Source organism: Ammodytes marinus, assembly GCF_949987685.1.
Source record: "Ammodytes marinus genome assembly, chromosome: 10".
Classification (NCBI taxonomy): Eukaryota; Metazoa; Chordata; class Actinopteri; order Uranoscopiformes; family Ammodytidae; genus Ammodytes; species Ammodytes marinus.
The window spans coordinates 10,313,745-10,335,307 of NC_137214.1; the positions used below are offsets into that span (position 1 = coordinate 10,313,745).

At 42.1% G+C, this 21,563-nt stretch overlaps 1 protein-coding gene across 1 annotated transcript in view; it reads right to left on the reverse strand.

Annotated features, from left to right (window-relative positions):
- Positions 1-1,632: 1,632 nt before the first annotated feature.
- apbb2a (amyloid beta (A4) precursor protein-binding, family B, member 2a) overlaps positions 1,633-21,563 on the reverse strand; it is a gene marked incomplete at its 3' end in the record, with an annotated part of 37,488 nt that continues 17,557 nt past the window's right edge. Inside the window, exons 9-14 of the mRNA XM_080035334.1 lie at positions 9,159-9,273; positions 5,923-5,998; positions 3,425-3,505; positions 3,209-3,324; positions 2,890-3,072; positions 1,633-1,812 (exon numbers count right to left, since the gene is read on the reverse strand). Coding sequence (XP_079891460.1) covers positions 1,633-1,812; positions 2,890-3,072; positions 3,209-3,324; positions 3,425-3,505; positions 5,923-5,998; positions 9,159-9,273 — 751 coding nt within the window. The remainder of the gene's footprint in view (positions 1,813-2,889; positions 3,073-3,208; positions 3,325-3,424; positions 3,506-5,922; positions 5,999-9,158; positions 9,274-21,563) is intronic.

Genomic DNA, 21,563 nt, shown 5'->3' on the forward strand with positions numbered 1-21,563 from the left:
TACACATTTACATGGTGTAGAGATGAGTGAAGAACGAACTGAAATGATCTAGAGCATCCCTATCATTTGCTTTGTGTACGTGTGTGTCTTTTTGTCATTTAGACCGGACTGCATTCACAGGGTTCACGTCGAGTGCAGGTGCAGGCCCCGAGCCATGGCAGCAGTGAAAAGGGTTTTGATAGCAGTGACAGCAGACTTTTTTCTTTATTTCTTTTTTTACTGCTGTATTTGTATGTGTGTGTGTGTGTGTGTGTGTGTGTGTGTGTGTCTTTTTCTGTGTGTATAATTTGTTTGTGAGTGGGTGTAGACCGGCTGGATTTACTGAGAAAGAGAAAGTTAACTCCTTACTGTCTGGCACAGATTTTATATTTTCCATGCCATCCAATCAGGAAGATACACTAGTGTGTGACCATTGCTCATTTAGCCACGGGCAATTCACATCTGCCAAAGTCAAAGCCTGGATATGGACTTTCTTGCGACCACTTAAAAATGTTGGGTGTATGCGTAAAGATTCCTGAGGAAATTTGTAATGTTTGAAAAGAAGCGATGTAATATCCTTGAGCTTTTCAACTCAGTTTTTTTTCTAAAATGTATGCAAAAAATATCTAAACTAATTTAAAGCTTCAAATGCATTAACAAATATTTTCCATTAAGGAATGGGAAGCAAAAAAATGACAATCCTCTATTGTCATTTCTTTGAATGGGTCAGAGGGTAGTATAACCTTTTCTTCAGGTATGGGTTGGAAATAGGCCAGATTTGTTGTGCCAGTGTAAATCCAGTCATGGTCAAGTGGATTATGACTTGTGCTGAGAGCATCTATTTCTGGTGTGTTCACCGCTCTTCTTATTGAGACCCCCTTATTCATAACTCATCAACATAAAACTTATCCCATCAAGAAAACATGCAAAAATCAAAGCCCATGCCTGTCACCTACACCACATATCTCCAAGTTTTGTGCCTTAAACTCTGTCTTCCTAACTACAATCATTTACATCCGCTTTGTTATTACAATCACTCCATTCATTCTCTAAGGAGATGTTAAGTTTCAAGTCCGACACACATCGAAGGGATCAGAACATGTCTATGCCATTCAGTGGGAGGGAGCACGTTGACAGCTCTTGTCTGTCTGGTCTTGCTTGGTTTTCTCCTTTTTCAACCGTCAAAATTCCGATGAACGACGACACCTTTTTTGTCCATTGAAAGCTCAAAGTCCACAAGCTCTTACTGTGCTGATGACTGTTTTTTTTTTTTTTTTTTTTTTACAGAAGTGAACAGAGCATGACAGAAAATGTTCTAACCAGTCCATAGAGTGCTTGACCAAGTAATCCACTTATCCCAGAAATCCACATAGAGTAAGGGGCCACTTAAGCCAGCAGCTGGTTTCCACTTGGACACAGCAGTGTTCAAAGGTCAAAGTTCAACCACTGACTGTAGTAGTTTTTCCATTCCTTCACATGACCGTCAGGCAAACCTCCCTTTCATCCGCGGTGGTGTTTGGTAACATATATGTACATCATTGGTGGTCACCATGGTACTGATTACATTGTGTCGTGGCGATAGTGTGTGAATGGCGTCCAGGTGTCGGCTGAGGTGGGGAGAGGGAGGGGGGGTGATGTGGTAAGCGGTGACGGTCATTGCTGGGGCAGTTCTGAGGGCTGTTTCTTGGCTTTCAGAGTGTCTATGAGAGACTGGACCCCACGCTTCACACTGGTGCTCACCCGGCGCGTCACTGTGTCCGGAGGGGGCAGTGAGGAGGAGGAGCCCGCTCGCTGGGTGGGGGGCCGTGCCACCAGACACTTCTGATAGCGCAGCTGAGGGAAAGGAGAGGACACAGGGCGAGATGAGCTTTTGTCACTTTTTGGGTTTTGTTGTTAAAGGTGGAATCTGTGATTCTGGAGCGTGACTGTGTCAAAATCAGTGAATATCTCCTCATATTGCGTCATATCCCCTCCGCAACCTGTCTGTACTGTGTGCGCGCTGAAAAAACAAAATCCAGTGTTAATACACAAGCCCAGCAGGACTCGGACCAACCCACCGTAGCTAGCACAAATGCTCATAGTGATTTTGCTTATTGCTATTAAATTACTATAGCATTTTTAGTTGTACTGTAGCAAGTATGACGATAAGCCAGTCAATATATAAATAGGCGTTGAAACCAAATACTTATTAAAGCCAAAGTATACGCAGATACTGTAAGTAGCTTAGCCTATATTGATACTGTTGCTAGCAAAGGTGGGTTGGTCAGAGCCCTGTTATTGTCATACCCGTTTACAGAGCCTAGGCTGTGTATTTACACAGACTTTTTTTAGCACACAGACAGTACAGACAGGTATTAGATCATGAGGAGATATTCAGTGATTTTGAAAAAAAGTGACTTAGTTAGGCCCCAGAATGGCTAACTCCACCTTTAAAAAACAAACAAAACATTTGAACTTGATGTGTTGCCTCAAGTTCATGTGTAATTTATTAAAGGAATATTTCTATATATTATGGGAAATACTCTTATTTGCTTTCTTGCTGATAGGCTTCTTCTACGTGTGTGCCTAAACATTAAATATGAGAATACCGCAAGCAGCTGGTTATCTTATCTTAGCATTGAGAATAAAAGCAGGGAAACAGCCTGGCTCTCAGCCAGTTATTGCTACCTTTGGACACAGCCAAATGGCCACTGTTTTCAGTGATTATGCTAAGCTATGCTCATTTAGGGTAACTTCATATTTACTGTACAGACATGAGAGAAGTATCAATCATCCAACTGTTGGCAGAAATGCAAAACACCTATTCTATATAACAATAACAACTTTATCCAATATGAATTACATCCAAACAACCTGTATAACATCATACTATCATCATTTCATTACACAAATGTACAAATATGAACTCACCACACATGCTGCCTGCACAGCCTCGGACACATGGCCCGCGTTGGGGTCGCACCAGAACACGTGACACTGGAAATGCTGGCTCCCAGTGTCCATGATGAAGGCAAATGAGTGTATGTTCCGTCCCACGCCCATGAAGGACAGGAAACGGACCCGGCACTCCACCAACACATCCTCTTCCTCTTCCTGTTACAGAAAGCCAAGAGGAAAATCAGATCTGTGCTTCACACTATACGCTCTAAAAGATCTCCCTCTCAAATGCACAAGCAACGATTCCCATATTTTATTTATCTGTTGAGAGAGCAAAAAGAAGCCCCCTTGCCTTTTCTTTGATGACAGCCAGAGTGGTGTCAGCGATGCTCAAGATGACAGGAGTCCAGTCCTCTTTGCCCGTGGAGGACAGGAGGTTCTCTATGGCCCCGTTTATGATGTCCATACCTGAGGGCACAAACACAGAACAGTCTGAATGTATTACTGGATGCAGGATGTATTTTTTTTAAAGGTGTGTACAGGTTTCAGTATGAGTTTCATATTTTACCTATAGGGCGAGACACGGACGTCATGCCCATATACAGCACATGGAATTTCTGCACCAACTCAGTCTTTGGCATGGGGAACTCTGCAGAGTGAAAACACACAAACACACACACATTAAAAGACACGCACACAGATCGCCTGCAGGGGTCATTTTATCACACGATCAACATCTAAGGCAAAGTTCCAAAAGAGAAATTCACACATGATAATTGGCTTATACTAGAGAAATAAACAAACACTGATGAATATTTTAATATTTTAGTGTGCTGTGGACATGACAAATATATTCACACACACGAACATGCAGGATCTGCTTGGAAACCCAGCTGTGCCCTGTGTACAAAAGATTGGAGTTCACAGTGCATGAGGACGATCTGCATAACAGTCACCAGCACTGTTAACAAACATCTGTCCACAGGAAATCGCCATGAAAACAACAATGCAATTAGCTACATAAGCCTAAGGTGATTGAAGGTTAAACAATAATGTTTAACTTCACTGTTTAAAATAGTTCATCCTAGAATGTGCTAATAGACAAAATCATCAAAATAAGTGAAAGAATCCCCCTTGACGTCCCGACATGAATTATTAATCTGCTACATCAACAACATGGATTGCAAAAATGAGCGTACATTTTCCAATTGGAAATCAGTGATTAATATTGGGACTGTCAAAATGAAATGTTCATTATTGTTGAATAATACATGCAGTTGAGTTGGTAACTGATTGCATGTATATAGGCTAAAACGCAAACAACATCTTTCTAATAATTATTGTATGAAGACTTGGATCTGGGGGCACCTTGTAGGTTGCAGACCATGTGCTCAAGCGTCCCTTGTTTGGTAGGGGGCTTTTGTTTCCCATATTTTTTGTAATCTTTCTACTGTCGACTCATTCATAAATACATTTGCTTAAAAAACATGGAACTCCCCCAAAATAAGTTTGCCACAATGAGCACAACCTCTCCAGTTAGCCTATATTTTTATTTTATATTATCAAATTTGTCAGAGTGAGATGAGAGCAACAAGAATAATCCTTTTGAATTGTGTACACCCAACAGTCACACAATATACATTCAAATCACTTCAGCAAGGTGAGATGTTAAATCACCGGAGGTCAGCGAAGAGAAAATATTTTCAAAGGGTGCTAATGTAAACTTTAAATAGAGATACACCAGGCCATATATGACATATTCCTTGTTTGGCATTCTGCACCTTTTTTTTAAAATGTTTTAGCACAATCCACTTCTTAATTTTTGAATTCCAGAGATTAACAGCTCGTTACCATGAGGCTGAATAATGGGAAGCGATTAGGGATAATGGCCCATGCCTGGCTCCACCTCATCACTGTAATACCCCTTCTCGTTAAGTTTGTATAAAGCTCTGAAAACAGTGCTTACATGAATGATGAGTATTTTGAGGTTTTCATACATCCATTCCGTATTTGAAGTAGAGCGCGCAGACAGGCCACAATCCATTATCCTGATGATGGCGCTGCTCCCAAAATCATTCGGTGCTAATCTCCCAAAATGTGTCCATACACGGCTATGTGCAGTCCCAGCCACCCTGAACACATCTCATCAGGGGCGCGAAAAATAACTTCTTTCCAAAACACTGGCTTTGCAGTGAAATGAACTGTATAGCTAATGGACTGGTCTATATCGACTGCGGGTGCAACACCTTTAAGTGGCTTCCAACTGGGTTTTGCTCGGTGAAAAGACTATAAGTTCAAGCAAATTATAGCTTTAAGAAGAAGTGAGGGATGTTCCCCCAGTAGGTTCTTTGATCTTGGGGTTGGGGATGGGTTCTGACGTGCACCAGGCCACGGAACACTAATTGGGTTTTAATGAGGTCGACTGCCTGTAAGTGAAGAGCCGATATATAGTTCCTTTATATTCTGATGCCGGAGCTCCCCCCTACACGTGACGCACACACACACACACACACACACACACACACACACACACACACACACACACACACACACACACACACACACACACACACACACACACGCACACTCCTAGTTTATACACACACCAGCTAACACCAGAAGTTAAAGTAGAGGATGAATTGTGCTGGCTCCTTTTCTCTTTCTTCATGTAACTACTCAGGACTGAGAAGAACAAGCGGTTGGGACTTAACCAATTGAAAAAAAACAAAAAAAAACACAGTGAATAGAATTAACACTGGGAGGAAAAACATTCAGTGATGGTGGGAGCGAGGAGTTATTCCAGAGTCAGCATTATCTGATTGTAAGTGAACCAAACACTGTTATCTTTTCTATTAACAAATGTTCACAGGCGCTCCTCAAGCGATTCATTTTTCATACAAAAAAAACAAGGTTTCAGATGAGGACTACTGTATTGTGGGACAAGAAACCACAGCAGGGAAGATAATAGCACACGGCTGACTAATTCAATTCTCTCACGAGGGGAACTACAAAAGAACTAGAATCAAAGCTAAATATATGTGTGTGTGTGTGTAACTGTGAATATACCTTGTAGGGGTACATCGGAGCCAATCTGGGCGGAGCTGCCAGCTGCAGCCTTGGCACTTTTCCTTTCAGCCATAATCTGGACGAGAGAGAGAGAGAGAGAGAGAGAGAGAGAGAGAGAGAGAGAGAGAGAAGGATAAAACAGAGAGAAGGACGGAGGGAGAAGAGAGAAAACGGGAGAGGAGGTTAGAAACCAGAATAAAAATTATGAGAGGTGAAGGGCAGGTAGCATGATTTCTCTCACAAATTTGTATCAAAAACCGCTGAAACACATAAATAATATCATTTTAAGAAATTAAGGATGAGACAGGGAAAAACCTTGAGACAGGGAAAGACCATGTTTTCAAGCACTGGATCATTATTATTATTATTTTCTTAAAGATTATTTTTGGGCATTTTCCAGCTTTATTAGATAGTACAGAGTTGAAATGGGGAGACAGAGAGAGAGGGTGGATGACCTGCAGTAAAGGTCCACGGGTCGGATTGGAACCCGCGACCACTGCAACGAAGGCAGGAGTCAATATGGTATGCGCTCTATCCACTACGCCACCGGAGCGCCCCAGCACTGGATCATTTTGAGATTGTTGTCTATTTTCATTCCATAATATGTCATTTTTTATAAATAAATGGCCCAAAATGTACATTAAGGTGTGTATTTGACTAAACCTTGTGTTTTTGAGTCTATATAATTCTCCCATACAACCATGTTCAATGGCCATTATGTCAACGTTGATGTTTTGTCAACACTCCGAACCAGAAATCTCAACTCCTAAAGTACTTTCATCCATAATCATTCGTAACACTATTCTGAAGGTTATAACAGCCGAAAATGCATTCCGAAGACATGTACATAGTGTTTTGAACTATAGTATTTAGAAAAAACGTAGTATCTAAAACCTGTTATGTTAAAAACGTTGGACACTGATATGTTGTAAAGATGAACTAACATCTACATTTCTTTTTTTTTTACACTTTATACTCTACTGCCATATTTGTGTATATATTCAAACATTTCTGGAAAAAAAGTGAAACAAAAAAGTATTGTTTTAAAGTAAGCAATACACTGGCAAAGTTTTCTGTTGAGTTCAAATTTGACCCCGTTCACCTTGCAGCTTGTCACTGTACTTTTGTGTTTTTAATAATTCAGCAACAGTGAAGCTCTATGCCACAGAGGAATAAGCTATATCACTATTTGGATGCAGAGGCAATACTTGTTAAATGGATTCATTTAGTGGCACATTTTTGATAATAAGAAAAATACATTATATTACCTGCCTTGTCTTTTAAAACATTGTCTTTGGAATTATACATTTGAATTGAGCAGGTCCCACAAGAATCTGTCTGTCCCATCCTTCTGCTCCTCTGCTGCAGTGTGCACACTCTTTATTTAAAGAGTCCTGAACAGTCCGCATGGCCCCTGCACTGAGCTGCTGCACCCTTCCTGCTACAGATACTTGATTAATTGTAGGTGTCATTAATCAAAGTATACGGTGAGTCTGCAACTCTGCTCATGGGGGAACATGCGAGTAGACGCATGCACACATACACACTCTCTCTCTCTCTCACGCACACACTCTCTCTCTCTCACTCACACACACACACACACACACACACACACACACACACACACACACACACACACACACACACACACACACAGGACGGCCGCTCAGTGCACTACGCAGCTGCAGGACTCAGGTCACCAAGTTTCTCCGCTGCGGTAAAGAGAAAACTACAACTATGTTTTAAAATAGGCGGTGTGAAGAGTGATGGTCACACACACACACACACACACACACACACACACACACACACACACACACACACACACACACACACACACACACACACACACACACTTTCTTCAATTTGAGGTACAAGATAAGAAGAAATTAACAGGGGGGGAAAAGGTTCTCTCTAAATGGGTCAACAAGCCTCTAAGAGAGAGGATACTATGTTGGTCCAGGTGGAGTCATCCTTTACAAGGTCACTGCTGGCCTGAGGACTGACTGTTTGTGCAAGAAAATGCTTTGTGTGTGTGTGTGTGTGTGTGTGTGTGTGTGTGTGTGTGTGTGTGTGTGTGTGTGTCTGCGTTTGTCTGAAAAGTGAAGGGTTTCTAAACAGGTGAGTTATACTATATATATGTCTAGGCTATATAAGTGTCCAGAGTCTTCACATTTTATATATTATCAGCAGTAAAACATTAAATGGCCTTCTTTATGTTACAGATAGCATTGGTGTTCCAGACTCACGCTGACCAATGCACTTCTCAGACTAGTGATAGGAATCGGCACTAATACTTCAGAGGTTATTTGTTACAGTTGACTGGACAGGACTTTATATTGGAGTATTTTAAAGAGGTATTGTTCTGCAAATCTTGTAAAAATACCAACCCACTTACTGTATAACACTAATATAACATTTCTTTATTCCAAAAATGCTCTGTCATTTCCTAAGACAATTGAGCCCTTTAGTTTTTAGCAAGCACAATTCACGCATTAGTATACAGCATTTTACGGACTATTTTCAGCCGCAGATTAATGCAAAATGGTTGCACGCGACTGATTATTTGTGGCAGCATTATGATATAGGATTCCCTGTCCTACTAATTTCCCAGAGACTTACCCTAACCTTATCCACTGACGTTTCAACGTTTTACCAAGTGGGGACACAACTTCTTGTCCTCAATTGCACAAGCATCCCCAATCAACGGGCCTGAGTGTGAAAGTGACTTAAGTCATACACACACACGCACACACACACACACACACACACACACACACACACACACACACACACACACACACACACACACACACACACACACACACACACACACACACACACACACACACACACACACACACACACACACACACTAAAAACTCAGAAATACAGCATGTACTCTGAATCTGATCTCACCCTGTGCAGGGTCTTAAAACTTTCCCTCTATCTCTCTCCTCAGCTTTAACTTGACCAGCAATAGATAAGATAAATCCTGCCATGGCACTGCACTGCCACTGTGTTCTGCACTCCTGTCTATTGGATTTATATGACACGCTCGCAGAGGTGCGAATCTAAATTACGGGCCTTAAAATAAATTTGCTATGGATAACTTGTAAAGATTTTCATTCATTCTCAGTTCAATAGTCAGCCTGATTAAAGCTCGATGGCTGGTTCCAGATCAGCAGAAGGAGCTCATTCGTGCGGAGACAGTAGGCGGTAATGATGACACCCACCTTGGAGCAGATTTCGTGGAGACTTGTGGCGATGGCTGCGGCAGGAGTATCACAGCGGAACACGTGGCACTTCAGCACCCGCGTGTTTTTGTCTCTCGCCACGTAGGCAAAGTCCCTGGAACAAGGACAGAGGACACACACGGATGATCACACACCTGGGGCTATAATGCAAACACCATATACCCGGCACCATGCACCTACAGTATACAGCGAATGAGCTAAACGTTTCACTTTGTCGAAAGGGCAGTAAGTAAGGATGTGTGTCGTCCCATAATTCAGGTGATTGAGTAATTCTACTCTGTCTGTCTGTCCGTCTGCCCGTCCGTCCGTCCGTCCGTCCGTCCGTCTATCTATCTATCTATCTATCTATCTATCTATCTATCTATCTATCTATCTATCTATCTATCTATCTATCTATCTATCTATCTATCTATCTATCTATCTATCTATCTATCTATCTATCTATCTATCTATCTATCTATCTATCTATCTATCTATCTATCTATCTATCTATCTATCTATCTATCTATCTATCTATCTATCTATCTATCTATCTATCTATCTATCTATCTATCTATCTATCTATCTATCTATCTATCTATCTATCTATCTATCTATCTATCTATCTATCTATCTATCTATCTATCTACTTTCCTCACACATTCCAACACATTTCCTCTAACTTCCTCGTGACTATATGTGTAATGAAACGAAAAAAAATCCGACCACAATGAATATAACAGTTAACTGATGGAGAATAAAGCAAAGGAAAAGGCAGGCGAGAATAATTTTGTTAGGGCTAGGAAAAAATGAAATGTGATATAACAAAAAGAAGAAAAAAAAACGTATTCCATTAATAGGCCCATCACAGAATTCCATCTCTTTGTGAATTTGCATTTCCTTTTTCTGCCGTAATGACATTTGTTCCACCTCATAACACTTCCTCATTCCACATATTGCATGCAGGAGATTTAGGTTTTATCCACATAGTAAGCTGGACAGCTGCTATATTTCCTCTCAAAGCTTCCCCGGTATTACACCTTGGAGAGTTTTGGACACTTCTGCTTCTGCATACTAAGACTCAATATTTATTTAGGGCTTCATACACCTCTCCCCAAAGGAAACCTATAGCTTAGAGCCAACATGTGGATACTATTGCCAAATTGTGTTTTTTGAGTTTGTTGGCTTTAATTTTGGCATTAGCAACATTGCCAGTAAATATCTTGATTTTTCGTTCCATATATCACAAACTGCCTTTGCAAACATAACCAAAATAAAAAAAAAACGCTTCTCTGCACCCGTGATTACTAATGGAATTAAAAGACAGAGACATTTCTTGCAAAGCAAATGACAAAATAACAGAAAAGAATGACGCCATTTTGCATCATGATGTATTTACCTTTTCTCAAGACATTTTGGTTTGATCTGTGCTCTAATTATCTCACTCATTTATTGTAAAAAAACGTAGTGCCCCAGTCAGGTTTCATACACACACACACACACACACACACACACACACACACACACACACACACACACACACACACAAAAAGTAAACACAAGTATATCGTGAGGCAGATGTGTGTCCCAGTGCCTGAAGGAAGTGCTTGCCGAGCGCTTCACAGCGATGCCTCAAAAAATGATGAGTATGACAGTGAGAAGAAGCTCTACCGTGAAGCAAACTTTACGCAGAGGGCGGGGGGAGATGAAACACAGCTACACGTGGGAGATACCACACGCACACACACACACACACACACACACACACGCACGCACGCACGCACACACACACACACACACACACACACATACACGCATACATATACGCACGTACACACACACACGCACACACAAGATGAAAGGTTGTCACCTCATTTACAGGTGAGACAAGCTGCAGAACAAAACAAAGTCGGAGGATGTGATCGAGTAAACAGCAAGAGTCAAAGTGGGAAGTGGGGACATGCAGAGAGGCCAACTGGATGGCAATGATGCCAGATGCAGCTGACGCGCTTCATGTACGCAGACACACACACAAGCACGCACACTAATGCTCGCACACACATAGACATAGACGTAGTAGACACACACAGAAATATGGCAAACACAGCTGGCATTTATCACAGCGCGTCCTTTGTGTTTATGAGACCATTATCTGGCCCGTCTCCCCTGCTTAATTGTGTGCTCACACACTTTGGGTCGATAATGTTCTCCGCCTGTGGCCAGAAAGGAAAGTGCATTGTGTGAGTGTGTGTGTGTGTGTGTGTGTTAGTGAGTGTGTGTGTGTGTGTGTGCGTGTGTGTATATACATCCAGTGTGCTTTGTTCAGGGACATTTGAGCAGGGTGTCACCAGATCAGCATGAGTGGCCTTGCCTCGCCTTGCATACTACAAATGGCTCTTTTATGACATGTGCACTCTCTCTGAGGGATCAAAATGCTATAAAAACAGTATGCAACCCTTTGCAGGAAAATAGCCTGTGGCCGGTGTGACTGACGATGATTTAAAACCAATGATTTAGACCTTCAGTCGGGTGCTGCTGCAAAAGAGCAACAGTGACTCTGGGCAAAGCATGGTCGCTGATTTGATGCCTGAAGTGACAGATGAGATTGCACAAGTAGCAGGCGGTTGGCCGGCGGGCAGGCTTGACACAACGATCACTGAAAACAATAGGAGAAGCACGATAACACTGGAGCACACCACGGAGAGCAATTACCTTTCTCTGGGTCCCGGGAAGCAGCGGGGGAAGTAGGGACGGTAGGGGGGAATGAGGGAAGGAAGTGAGGAGGGAGATGGAGGAAATAGTAAGGACAGTAGGGATGAGAAGTGGAAAAAAACGTGGAACAGGTCAAATCAAGAGACAGGAAAAATAGTAGGATGGGAGAACGGTATTAGGGCAACAGATGAAATAAAGGAAACGTGAGAGAGGGAGGAGAAAAGGAAGCAGGGGAAAAGAACAAGAGAAACGTTAATACACACAATGTAGTGAGTCAGAACGCTTCGCTCTTTCACCTCAATCACTGTCTTCTCTACTCACGTGTGTGTGTGTGTGTGTGTGTGTGTGTGTGTGTGTGTGTGCGCGTGTGTGTTTGTGTGTTTTGCACTTGTGCACTGGAGCTCAAACATGTGGACTTCTCATTCCAGTTGCTTATCGCTCCACTACGTTATGACACAACATCCCTTTAGACGTACCAACATACTCGTCTACACACACACACACACACACACACACACACACACACACACACACACACACACACACACACACACACACACACACACACACACACACACACACACACACACACACACACGCACACACCTTGTTTCTACTGCAGCACACCCCCACTCCCCATTTCCCTTAACCTTTTCCTCCTCTCAATCTCTCTTTCATCCTTCTCTTTGCTCTCGTTCTTTTAATCTTCCCCTCTTTGGCTCTCTTCATCTGTCACTGTTCTGCTTGCTCTCTTTTCTATCCACAACAGAAGGAAACAACCCGAAAAAGAAAAAGAAAGAGAGAAGATGTGACAGAGAATGATTCATATCAACAGTGTAGCATATCACAGCCGCATAGTGTGTGACACTCTCTATTATCAGGAGCACCACAAAGGAGTGAAGAGCGAACGGAGGGCTAATTCAAACAGCGAATGCCTTTGATTCTTAGATGATCCACTTAGTAAGAAGCATGCTAGCTCTGTGTGTGTGTGTGTGTGTGTGTGTGTGTGTGTGTGTGTGTGTGTGTGTGTGTGTGTGTGTGTGAGTGTGTGTGGCAGCAGCTGGCAGATTATTTCAAAGAGGAATCTTCAGAGTCAGAGCATCAGAGCTGTTGCTTCCACTTGCTCTCCGAACAGCCGGTGGTCGCCCACATGCAAACAAACGAACGAACGAACGCACACACACACACACACACACACACACACACACACACACACACACACACACACACACACACACACACACACACACACACACACACACACACGAACGCAGTCAGACATATGGAGGCTAAATCAACACATGTATAAACTGCCTAAACGATCTCACTCACCCCCTCATGTAAATGTGTCTGCACATTCCGTGCGAGAGTACACCTCTCTCTTTCTCTCTTTTCATTCTCCTTTCTTTCGGCTCCATTTCAAATTCACACTAAAAGCTTTTTACACTGCAGGTCGCTTTGGTTCGAATTGAAATTTCTTTTGTGTCACATTTCTGAATGGCCCAAAAGCTGCGCCCTCCATTTACCTCAACACTGCGACCCATTCTTCTCTAAAAAATGCATAATTTTCTCTCTCAATAGGTCATTTGCTGACACTCAGCCAGGGTTTTTCCTTTAACTGAGTCTTTTGGAATGCCTAATCAGGCAGTGAAATCATGCGGCCATCATTTCGGTGCCTCTAACTTCGATTGCATTTTAAAAGTCAGTAAAGCCGTAGCAGGTGTTATGTCATTAAGTCATATTTATGTTATACTTTGCCACATGACTTCACAAGCATCAAATGGTTATTTGATGAGCGCAGGTAGTACTGGTAGCTTTTTCACAAGCTGTGATTAAACTACTAGATCATATTCATTCAGTTGTCTGAAAAATGTAAGTTCAAAATCTTGCTGCACGATCCCACACGCCGATGAGATTTGATCAAAACCGACCAAACTCAATTCAGTTTTTATTATATTTATTAATTTAACTCTTCAACTACATATACCTTGCAACTTTTTCTCCCTACATTACGCCTAGGTGCCACATATATAATGCCAGGTATGTCATTTCAGGGGGAGTTTTCTTGTAGTAGGACCCACACAAGAGACACATTTTGTCTTAAAAAATCTTAACAGCTTCCAGAAATGTTATAGGTGCAATTTGTGCGTTATTGTAACATGTTAACTCGGCATTATAAATGGAAATATTTTTCGGATAACATTACTGATGACATGACCCTAGTGCCCTGCCGACACCTGTATCTATTTAAGCTGCAATCTTTTCTAGTTGGCCTCCCAAAGGGCAGCAAAAAGAACACATTTTGTCATTTTCCTATTGATTTGACATTTAAGTGTGGACAGGTCATTTTCACACATTAACAGCATCTTAATGTGGAGGCAGAAAAAGTCAAAAGAGGACAGAGAGAGAGAGAGAGAGAGAGAGAGAGAGAGAGAGAGAGAGAGAGAGAGAAAGAGAGAGAGAGGTTGGCATTCAGGAGCAGTTATCTCTGACCTCGGTTAATGGACACATGGTGGGGCACAGACAGGCAGGGGAAGATGAATGACACTTGGGACCTCGGAGATGTGAGTTTTTTGGCAGGAAAGTGAGCAGAGATGCCAGACAGCCAAAATGAAAAAAGGTTGGTAAGTGCGGCAGAGAGAGGGATGGGAACGATGTGTGGGGCGGAGGAGTGGTGGTGGTGGTGGTTGCGGAGAAAGAGGTGGAGAGGAGAAAAGAGAGGTAAAAAAGAGGAGAGAGATGAAAGGTAATGCACCAAAGCAGAGGGATGAGTTAAAGCAAGACACCACTCATGAGTTTCTCTCTCTCTCTCTCTCTCTCTCTCTGTGCTCCACACATTTTTTTCCAGAGCTGAATAAAGGATGACTGACTGACTCCCTACCAGCCATCTCTCTTTGATCCTGATGGCTGGGCTGGAGTGGATGCTACAAGTCGGAGATTAAAACGAGGTCACGGTTGCAGACTTATGGCAAACTGGGGGTTGAGGCAGTCGCACAGGAGCGTCACCCATCATCAGTAGTACTACAACACTGAGTGTATAGTAACATTAGCATATGTGTAGTTGAAGGAAAATCCCGCCCTCACATACTTAAAGGTGCAGTGTGTGATAACGTACATGTTGGTGTTATTTAATGGTGAAAGTTCCTTGCCTACCCCTACAGTTTGGACAATTTACAGCATTGGTGGCCTTCAAAGACAAGAAGCTACTAAAGATGGCATCAACCAACACTGCTTTAAGTCTTTCCACAATATCAAGTGATGAGATGAAGATGAATTCTAGTACTTATTCGCCCACTTTATATAAAAACACATGAGGCCTAAATTATGTTTCCCTGCTCTTCGCTACTGTAGAAACATGGTGGTGCAACATGACGGAGCGTCCAGCACCTATGTAGATATAAAAGGCTCATTCTAATGTAATAAGATTAACAAAAGCTTTTGAATAATTCTGAATAGCCTATTATATTCCATTTCTACCAAGTCTTTTCTAAACAATGCCAATAGCTTCTACACTCTGCACCTTAAACCATGGTTTCTATATGTGAAGTTCAATGCTTAATCCCACTTTTTATGTATTAGGTTTAGATTCCCTATCGGTAAAATGATTCGCACATTCATTAAATCAGAAAAAGGTTGCAGGGAGTGGAAATGTCATACGCTGCTGACAAATGTGAGAATGTAAATCGTGAAAAGAAAGAAATCTATATTGCAAAACCCTCCGGACCACTTGGTTGGGAAATTATGATGGTTTCCTCCCTGAAATGAGACTATTGATTGTTGGTGTAAATGCAAGAAATCTTGTTTTTTTTTCCCTCTACACCTCATGTTTGAGATATGCTTCCATAGATTCCACCAACTTTGTTTTCACCTGGACCTCCTCCCATTATAAACACCCCCTCCACCACCAGCTAAAGACAAGACTTTGTAGTTCCCCACTGTTAAAGTAGTTATAATAACATTACAATTAAATTACATAGAGTATGATTCACTCTGCTTATAAACATTTTCCTTTTCTTTTTTGATAATGAGGGAACAATGACAATTCATGCCTTATCATTTGATGAATCAAGGTATAGTTCTAATGAATGGGAATTGTACATACTAACTTACGCTTCTCGTAAAAACAGAATAAAAACACATAACTTTTGTAAAATAAACAGATGCAGACTATCTACTACACTTGATGCAACATTGTCTACTTTTGACCACTTATCCATAAAGTAACTACTGTGAGTATAGGCCCAGGAATGGAGGTGCATCAGCAGTTAACGCTCTTAAAAGCATTGATGGTTATATGTGTTATCCAGTAACCATGCTTTGCTGTACGCCTTACCACTTGCAAATGTAATGCTCAATAATTCAGATGTAAAAAAAAAAAAAAACACTCTTTCCACTGGTAACACAGTATGATTTAAAGTCAAGTAGTTTGGGAGAAATCGTTTTTAGTGAATACCTACTTTCGCTCTGCATCTTCGGGAGCTAAAATGGTGCAATAAAACCGAAGTGTCCATGAGCGCTGCAGTAAAAAAAAAAGAAAGAAGAAGTCTTTTTTTTAAGAGGTGCTGAAAACAACACAAATGTAACTAGTCCCCAGGCCGCCCTACTCCGCTGTACTTTCCTCTGCTCAGGATCTTCCTATTATCGCTCAGCAGAGAATCCTGTCTTCCTCAAACCATCTGTACCACACACACACACACACACACACACACACACACACACACACACACACACACACACACACACACACACACACACACACACACACACACAAACAAACAAACAAACAAACAAACACACAAACAGCGCTGTGGCCACTCACGCACACTTCACTTCAATTATCCAACAGCTTTACACAGTGTCTGGGTGGTGCCGCTATGGTATGCTAATGCTCTTACGTACACTAATTGCCCAGCCAAGTGCTGATTAGAAATGTCTGAGGAGGGAGCTGTGGCGGTGATTCTCCTGTCAGCAGAAAGCAGACGGTGGAGGCAGTGAGGGCCAGGTGTGTGTGTGTGTGTGTTTGTGTGTGTGTGTTTCGGTGTGTACAGTGTGTGAACATGAAGGGTGGAAATATGTAACGCTTTATTGATTGAAACTAAACGAGTATAAGCCCATGGTTGCTGACATCGTTGTGACTTTGGCCTGGGTCCAAAATGGATGTGGATCTGATCCAGTTTCCCTATAGTGAGAAAGCCAGCGCTGAACGGTGACAGGTGAGAGCAGCACCGGAGTAGAAACAACAGCTGGTTGGAGATTTAGAGGAATAAGCCCTTTCATCCCCACTATAAAGAGAATTACAAAACGCCTCACAGGTATGTTTATATTGAGAGGCTGCTTCCCCTTCCAACTATTCTTCTTCAATAGCTCTGTGTGACTCTGGCTTACTTAGAAACTTGATGCAGTAGTGTGAAATCTTTCCCCAATATAGCAAACCATTCTGCAAATTTCCTTTAAGTTGATTAACTATAATTGGGAAAATGGCAATATAGACCCATAACCCTGACAGCTATAATAATATTCATGGAAATTATAAGTAGAAATTAATCCAGAAAGAATCCTCTTCCTGTGTAAGTGCTGAAAACCCCTTACTGCTGTCATAGCTCATGAGTGTGCTTTATATTTTCATTAATTTCAAATTCTGTTGATGGACCATCGCAATCTACACGTTCCTCTCCATTTTCATTTGTCCAAACTCAATAAACTTTGCCAAACCAGCGCAGTGAGGAAAACTTTGGACCACTGAGCGCTGATATTTGTGTTTGCACTAAACAGCAAACGCTCAAGTTAATTGAAGTTTATTGTAATTGAATGAAGAATACGGCGATAAAAAGCCCAATAAAAGTCAACGTTAATGGCAGAAAAAGAAACAGATGCAAAGTACACACTTTACAGAGCCGTTAATAAGACTGTACAGGCATGCGGACAGATATTGGCTTAGTTTAACAGTACTGCAGTACATACTATACTCGTGTCCACTGCCTGGTATTGACAGTTGTGTCTATAGCATGCTTAGATAATCACATATTTTATGTATAGCATCACTGATACTCTTTTGTTTTTGAAGCCGATATCCTTATTGATCCTTTTTTTGGGTTAATAAAAAGGTGTGTACTGGTATTTTACAAAATAAACATCTCAGTTTTCATTTTGTTAAGGCGGCTGTAACTGTACACTCTATATAAACAAAAGACCATGCTGATGCTGAAAGGGATTTCCTCATTTGTTGCTTTCAGTATTTCGCCCTTCTGTGGAGTTTTTCTTCATCTGAATTGAGGGTCTATAAGGACAGATGGAGTCATACATTATACACATTTTAAAGTCCTCTGAGGCAAATTTGTGACTTTATAAATGAAACTTAGATGACTTGGCCATCTGGCTGATAAACGATGCAATGGTGACACTGCTTCTAATTTGCCTTATAAAGTATCACTGCAGATGTATCCTTGGGGTTTTGTATATAAACTTATTCACAATCTTGTCGAGAGTTAGATGATAAATTGGATACCAATCTCAATGTCAGCTGGAAACTATTACATTAATAAAAAATGGAACCTACTTGCATTGACTACAATGAGGGTTCAGTTTCTTGTTGATTATAGCAGCCCCTTTGGACTAAAACGTGGTAGTGTTTTTGCAACACCAGTGCCTGCTGTCCAAAAGATCTTTGCCAGCACGTGCTGGCGGATGGTGCATTTGTTTCATGAACATTTGAAAGTTTCTCGTAGTCCTTTAAAGTGGTAATCCTCTCACCTAACTCTCACTCACCTAAGAAACCAAAATACCCAAAGCGTATTTTATTTTGGTGGGGCGGCATCATGGCAAGAAAATGTCCATGGGCCGGGATTTTGGCGTTCATTTGGCTCTCACAATTAGAAATACCTATTCCATCCACGGAGCACTTAAAGCCTCTGTGACTGGTGAGCGCTGGGTAAACCCCTCTGCGACCTAGTGATTGTGGCCCTCAGCCATTAGGCTCTAATGTAGAATGTCTGTGTGCGTAATTACCTCTCTACACCATAAACTTGTTTACAGCACCAAGATGAGCAGCCAAATGAGCAGCCAGGGCCAGAGGGCGCAGTGAAGGATGAGGAGGAGGAGGAAATCTCTGCATCACTGGTACCACATGAACCACACACACACACGCACGCACGCACGCACACACGCACGCACACACACACACACACACACACACACACACACACACACACACACACACACACACACACACACACACACACACACACACACACACACACACACACACACACACACACTCATGACTCCGCACACAAACACACTCACAGCCAGATAGGAACACTCAAACAATCACCGATAATGCCAGAGGCTGCAAAGAACTAGGACGAAATTGAGTCGAAAAATAAAAAAATAAAAAGCTGTTGTCTAATACGGTGTATTGAGCAGCAAACACAGCACGCAGTGGATGCCTGTGTGATTTCAGCAGACAGTCCATGTTGTTTACAGCATCGGCAGTGCCTCAGTGTAATACAGCTTCTGTGTCATGTCTGCGTCATTTCCAAGAAAACGCACAGATTTTTCCAAAGCAGAGGGTGGAAAATGGTGCTTTGGAAAAATAAAATAAAAAAGGGGAGAAATACGCGCAACCCCAGTTCACACTCATGCAGCTTTGTGACCCAATTTCAAGCGTTTCTCTGTGGCAAATGAGAGAGGGAGGGGCAACACACCGAGGAGGCACACACACACACACACACACACACACACACACACACACACACACACACACACACACACACACACAGTATGCTATACCATGTGTCAACACTGATCGTATTTCATTACATATTGAAGAACAGAGATGGTCGGGTTGGGTGGGGAGGCGAGATGGAGAGACAGAACAAGTGTGTGTGTGTGTGTGTGTGTGTGTGTGTGTGTGTGTGTGTGTGTGTGTGTGTGTGTGTGTGTGTGTGTGTGTGTGTGTGTGTGTGTGTGTGTGTGTGAGGGGGGGAAGAGAGGAATTCTGGGTGGGCGAGAGAGGGAGAAAAAGATGATGTCCTGCTGTTCTCTCTGCTCTTGATCATTTATACATCACACTGCTCTGGAGTGTGTGTGTGTGGTGTGTGTGTAGCTGTGTGGCGTGTGTGCAACATTGTACACAGGCACCGTTAGTCTCGACTCGAAGTTTCAGTGAGATGTCACTTGAGCAAGACGCCCCCAATCATGTATCTTACTAATGTGTGTGTGTGTGTGTGTGTGTGTGTGTGTGTGTGTGTGTGTGTGTGTGTGTGTGTGTGTCTGCGTGTGTGTGTAAGAGAGAGAGAATGAGAAGATAAAGAGTGTGTGGGAGAGCGCAGGGATGTCGGCTAGGATTCGGTGTGGAGTAATGCCGAGCTCCACTCAAAGTGCGGTTGGGAACACACTGCTTGCATGTAACCTAATTAGCTGAAGGTGCCATAAATCATTATGCTTCACGCACACAAACACTACACAGTAATTAGCCGCCTCAGTCTTTCTCAAACTACTTTCAGTTGATTTGCTGCAATATAAACATACACATCACAGAAAATAAATCGGCAAATAAGTCGATCATTTATGGATGAGTTGATGTTGTGTAGGCCAATCAGTATCAATATTATGACACCAAATTAATTGACCAGTTAAGGTTTTTAGTCATATGCAAATCACTGACTTGTGAGTAATACAAGTCTGATCCTGAGCTGCAAAAACATTCATAAGGATGACAAGTGATAAATGCGCCCCTTTAAAAACAATCTGTCAAAATAACAGATTGGAATGAAGTGTGTTATCGATCCTGAAATAACTAAAGGGAGATTAGTCCACCGCCTCACACATTTACTCTGCGAAGCACATCAACGGACTGAAAACATAATTAATAACCCGTGAAAAAAGCACTTCCAAACGTGTTGAATATTCAAATGTATTCATCCTAAACAGTAGCAGATGTAGTCTGACTAGATGGATGGGCTATACAAGCAGACACTGACTGTGCCGGCATCATGCTGTGTTGTTAAGCTCTGTACATCAGCATCTCCTCACATTGCTTCCTAGCAAGAGACTGGCAAAGGGTTTTATACCAGCAAGAGATTTATAGGCCGGTGGGACAAGGGAGGGGATCTATAGGGGGAACAGGAGGAGGAGGAGGAGGAGGAGTAATCCGTCAGCAAGGCTGGGATTACAGCAGGTGTGCCCAACAATGCTAATGAATGAGAGAGAAAGGGGGGCAGCCGAAAACTTTGGGAGTCGTCAAAATACTTAATTTACTTGAGTCCTGGTGATTTTTTTAATGCGTTCAAATATGTATTCTCCTGTATTGTCCAAAACTTTCTGCTCATTGAAAACAATAGCACGTGTTTTCGGATGGTCCTTTTTTCAGGAATCATGTCTCACTCACTGCTAATGACTTTGCACCAGTGTTAACTAAAATGAAATAAAAAGGGTGTGCCATCAGCTAGCTCGCCTTAATTAGCCTTCAGGTTGCCAATGTTAAGATAGCACGTTCCACTTTAAAGAGAAAGCCTATACAAATGTTTTCACCAAGTGAACGGTGAAACCGCTTACAGGGTGTTTTCATTCACATTTGTTTGAGGGGACAAATGATCCCCCCCCAAAAAAAATATCTATGTCTATGAGTTAGTGGACAGAGGCAGAGAGGAAACTGGGGGAAAGAGATGGGTGGGGGGGGAAATAATTTTATTT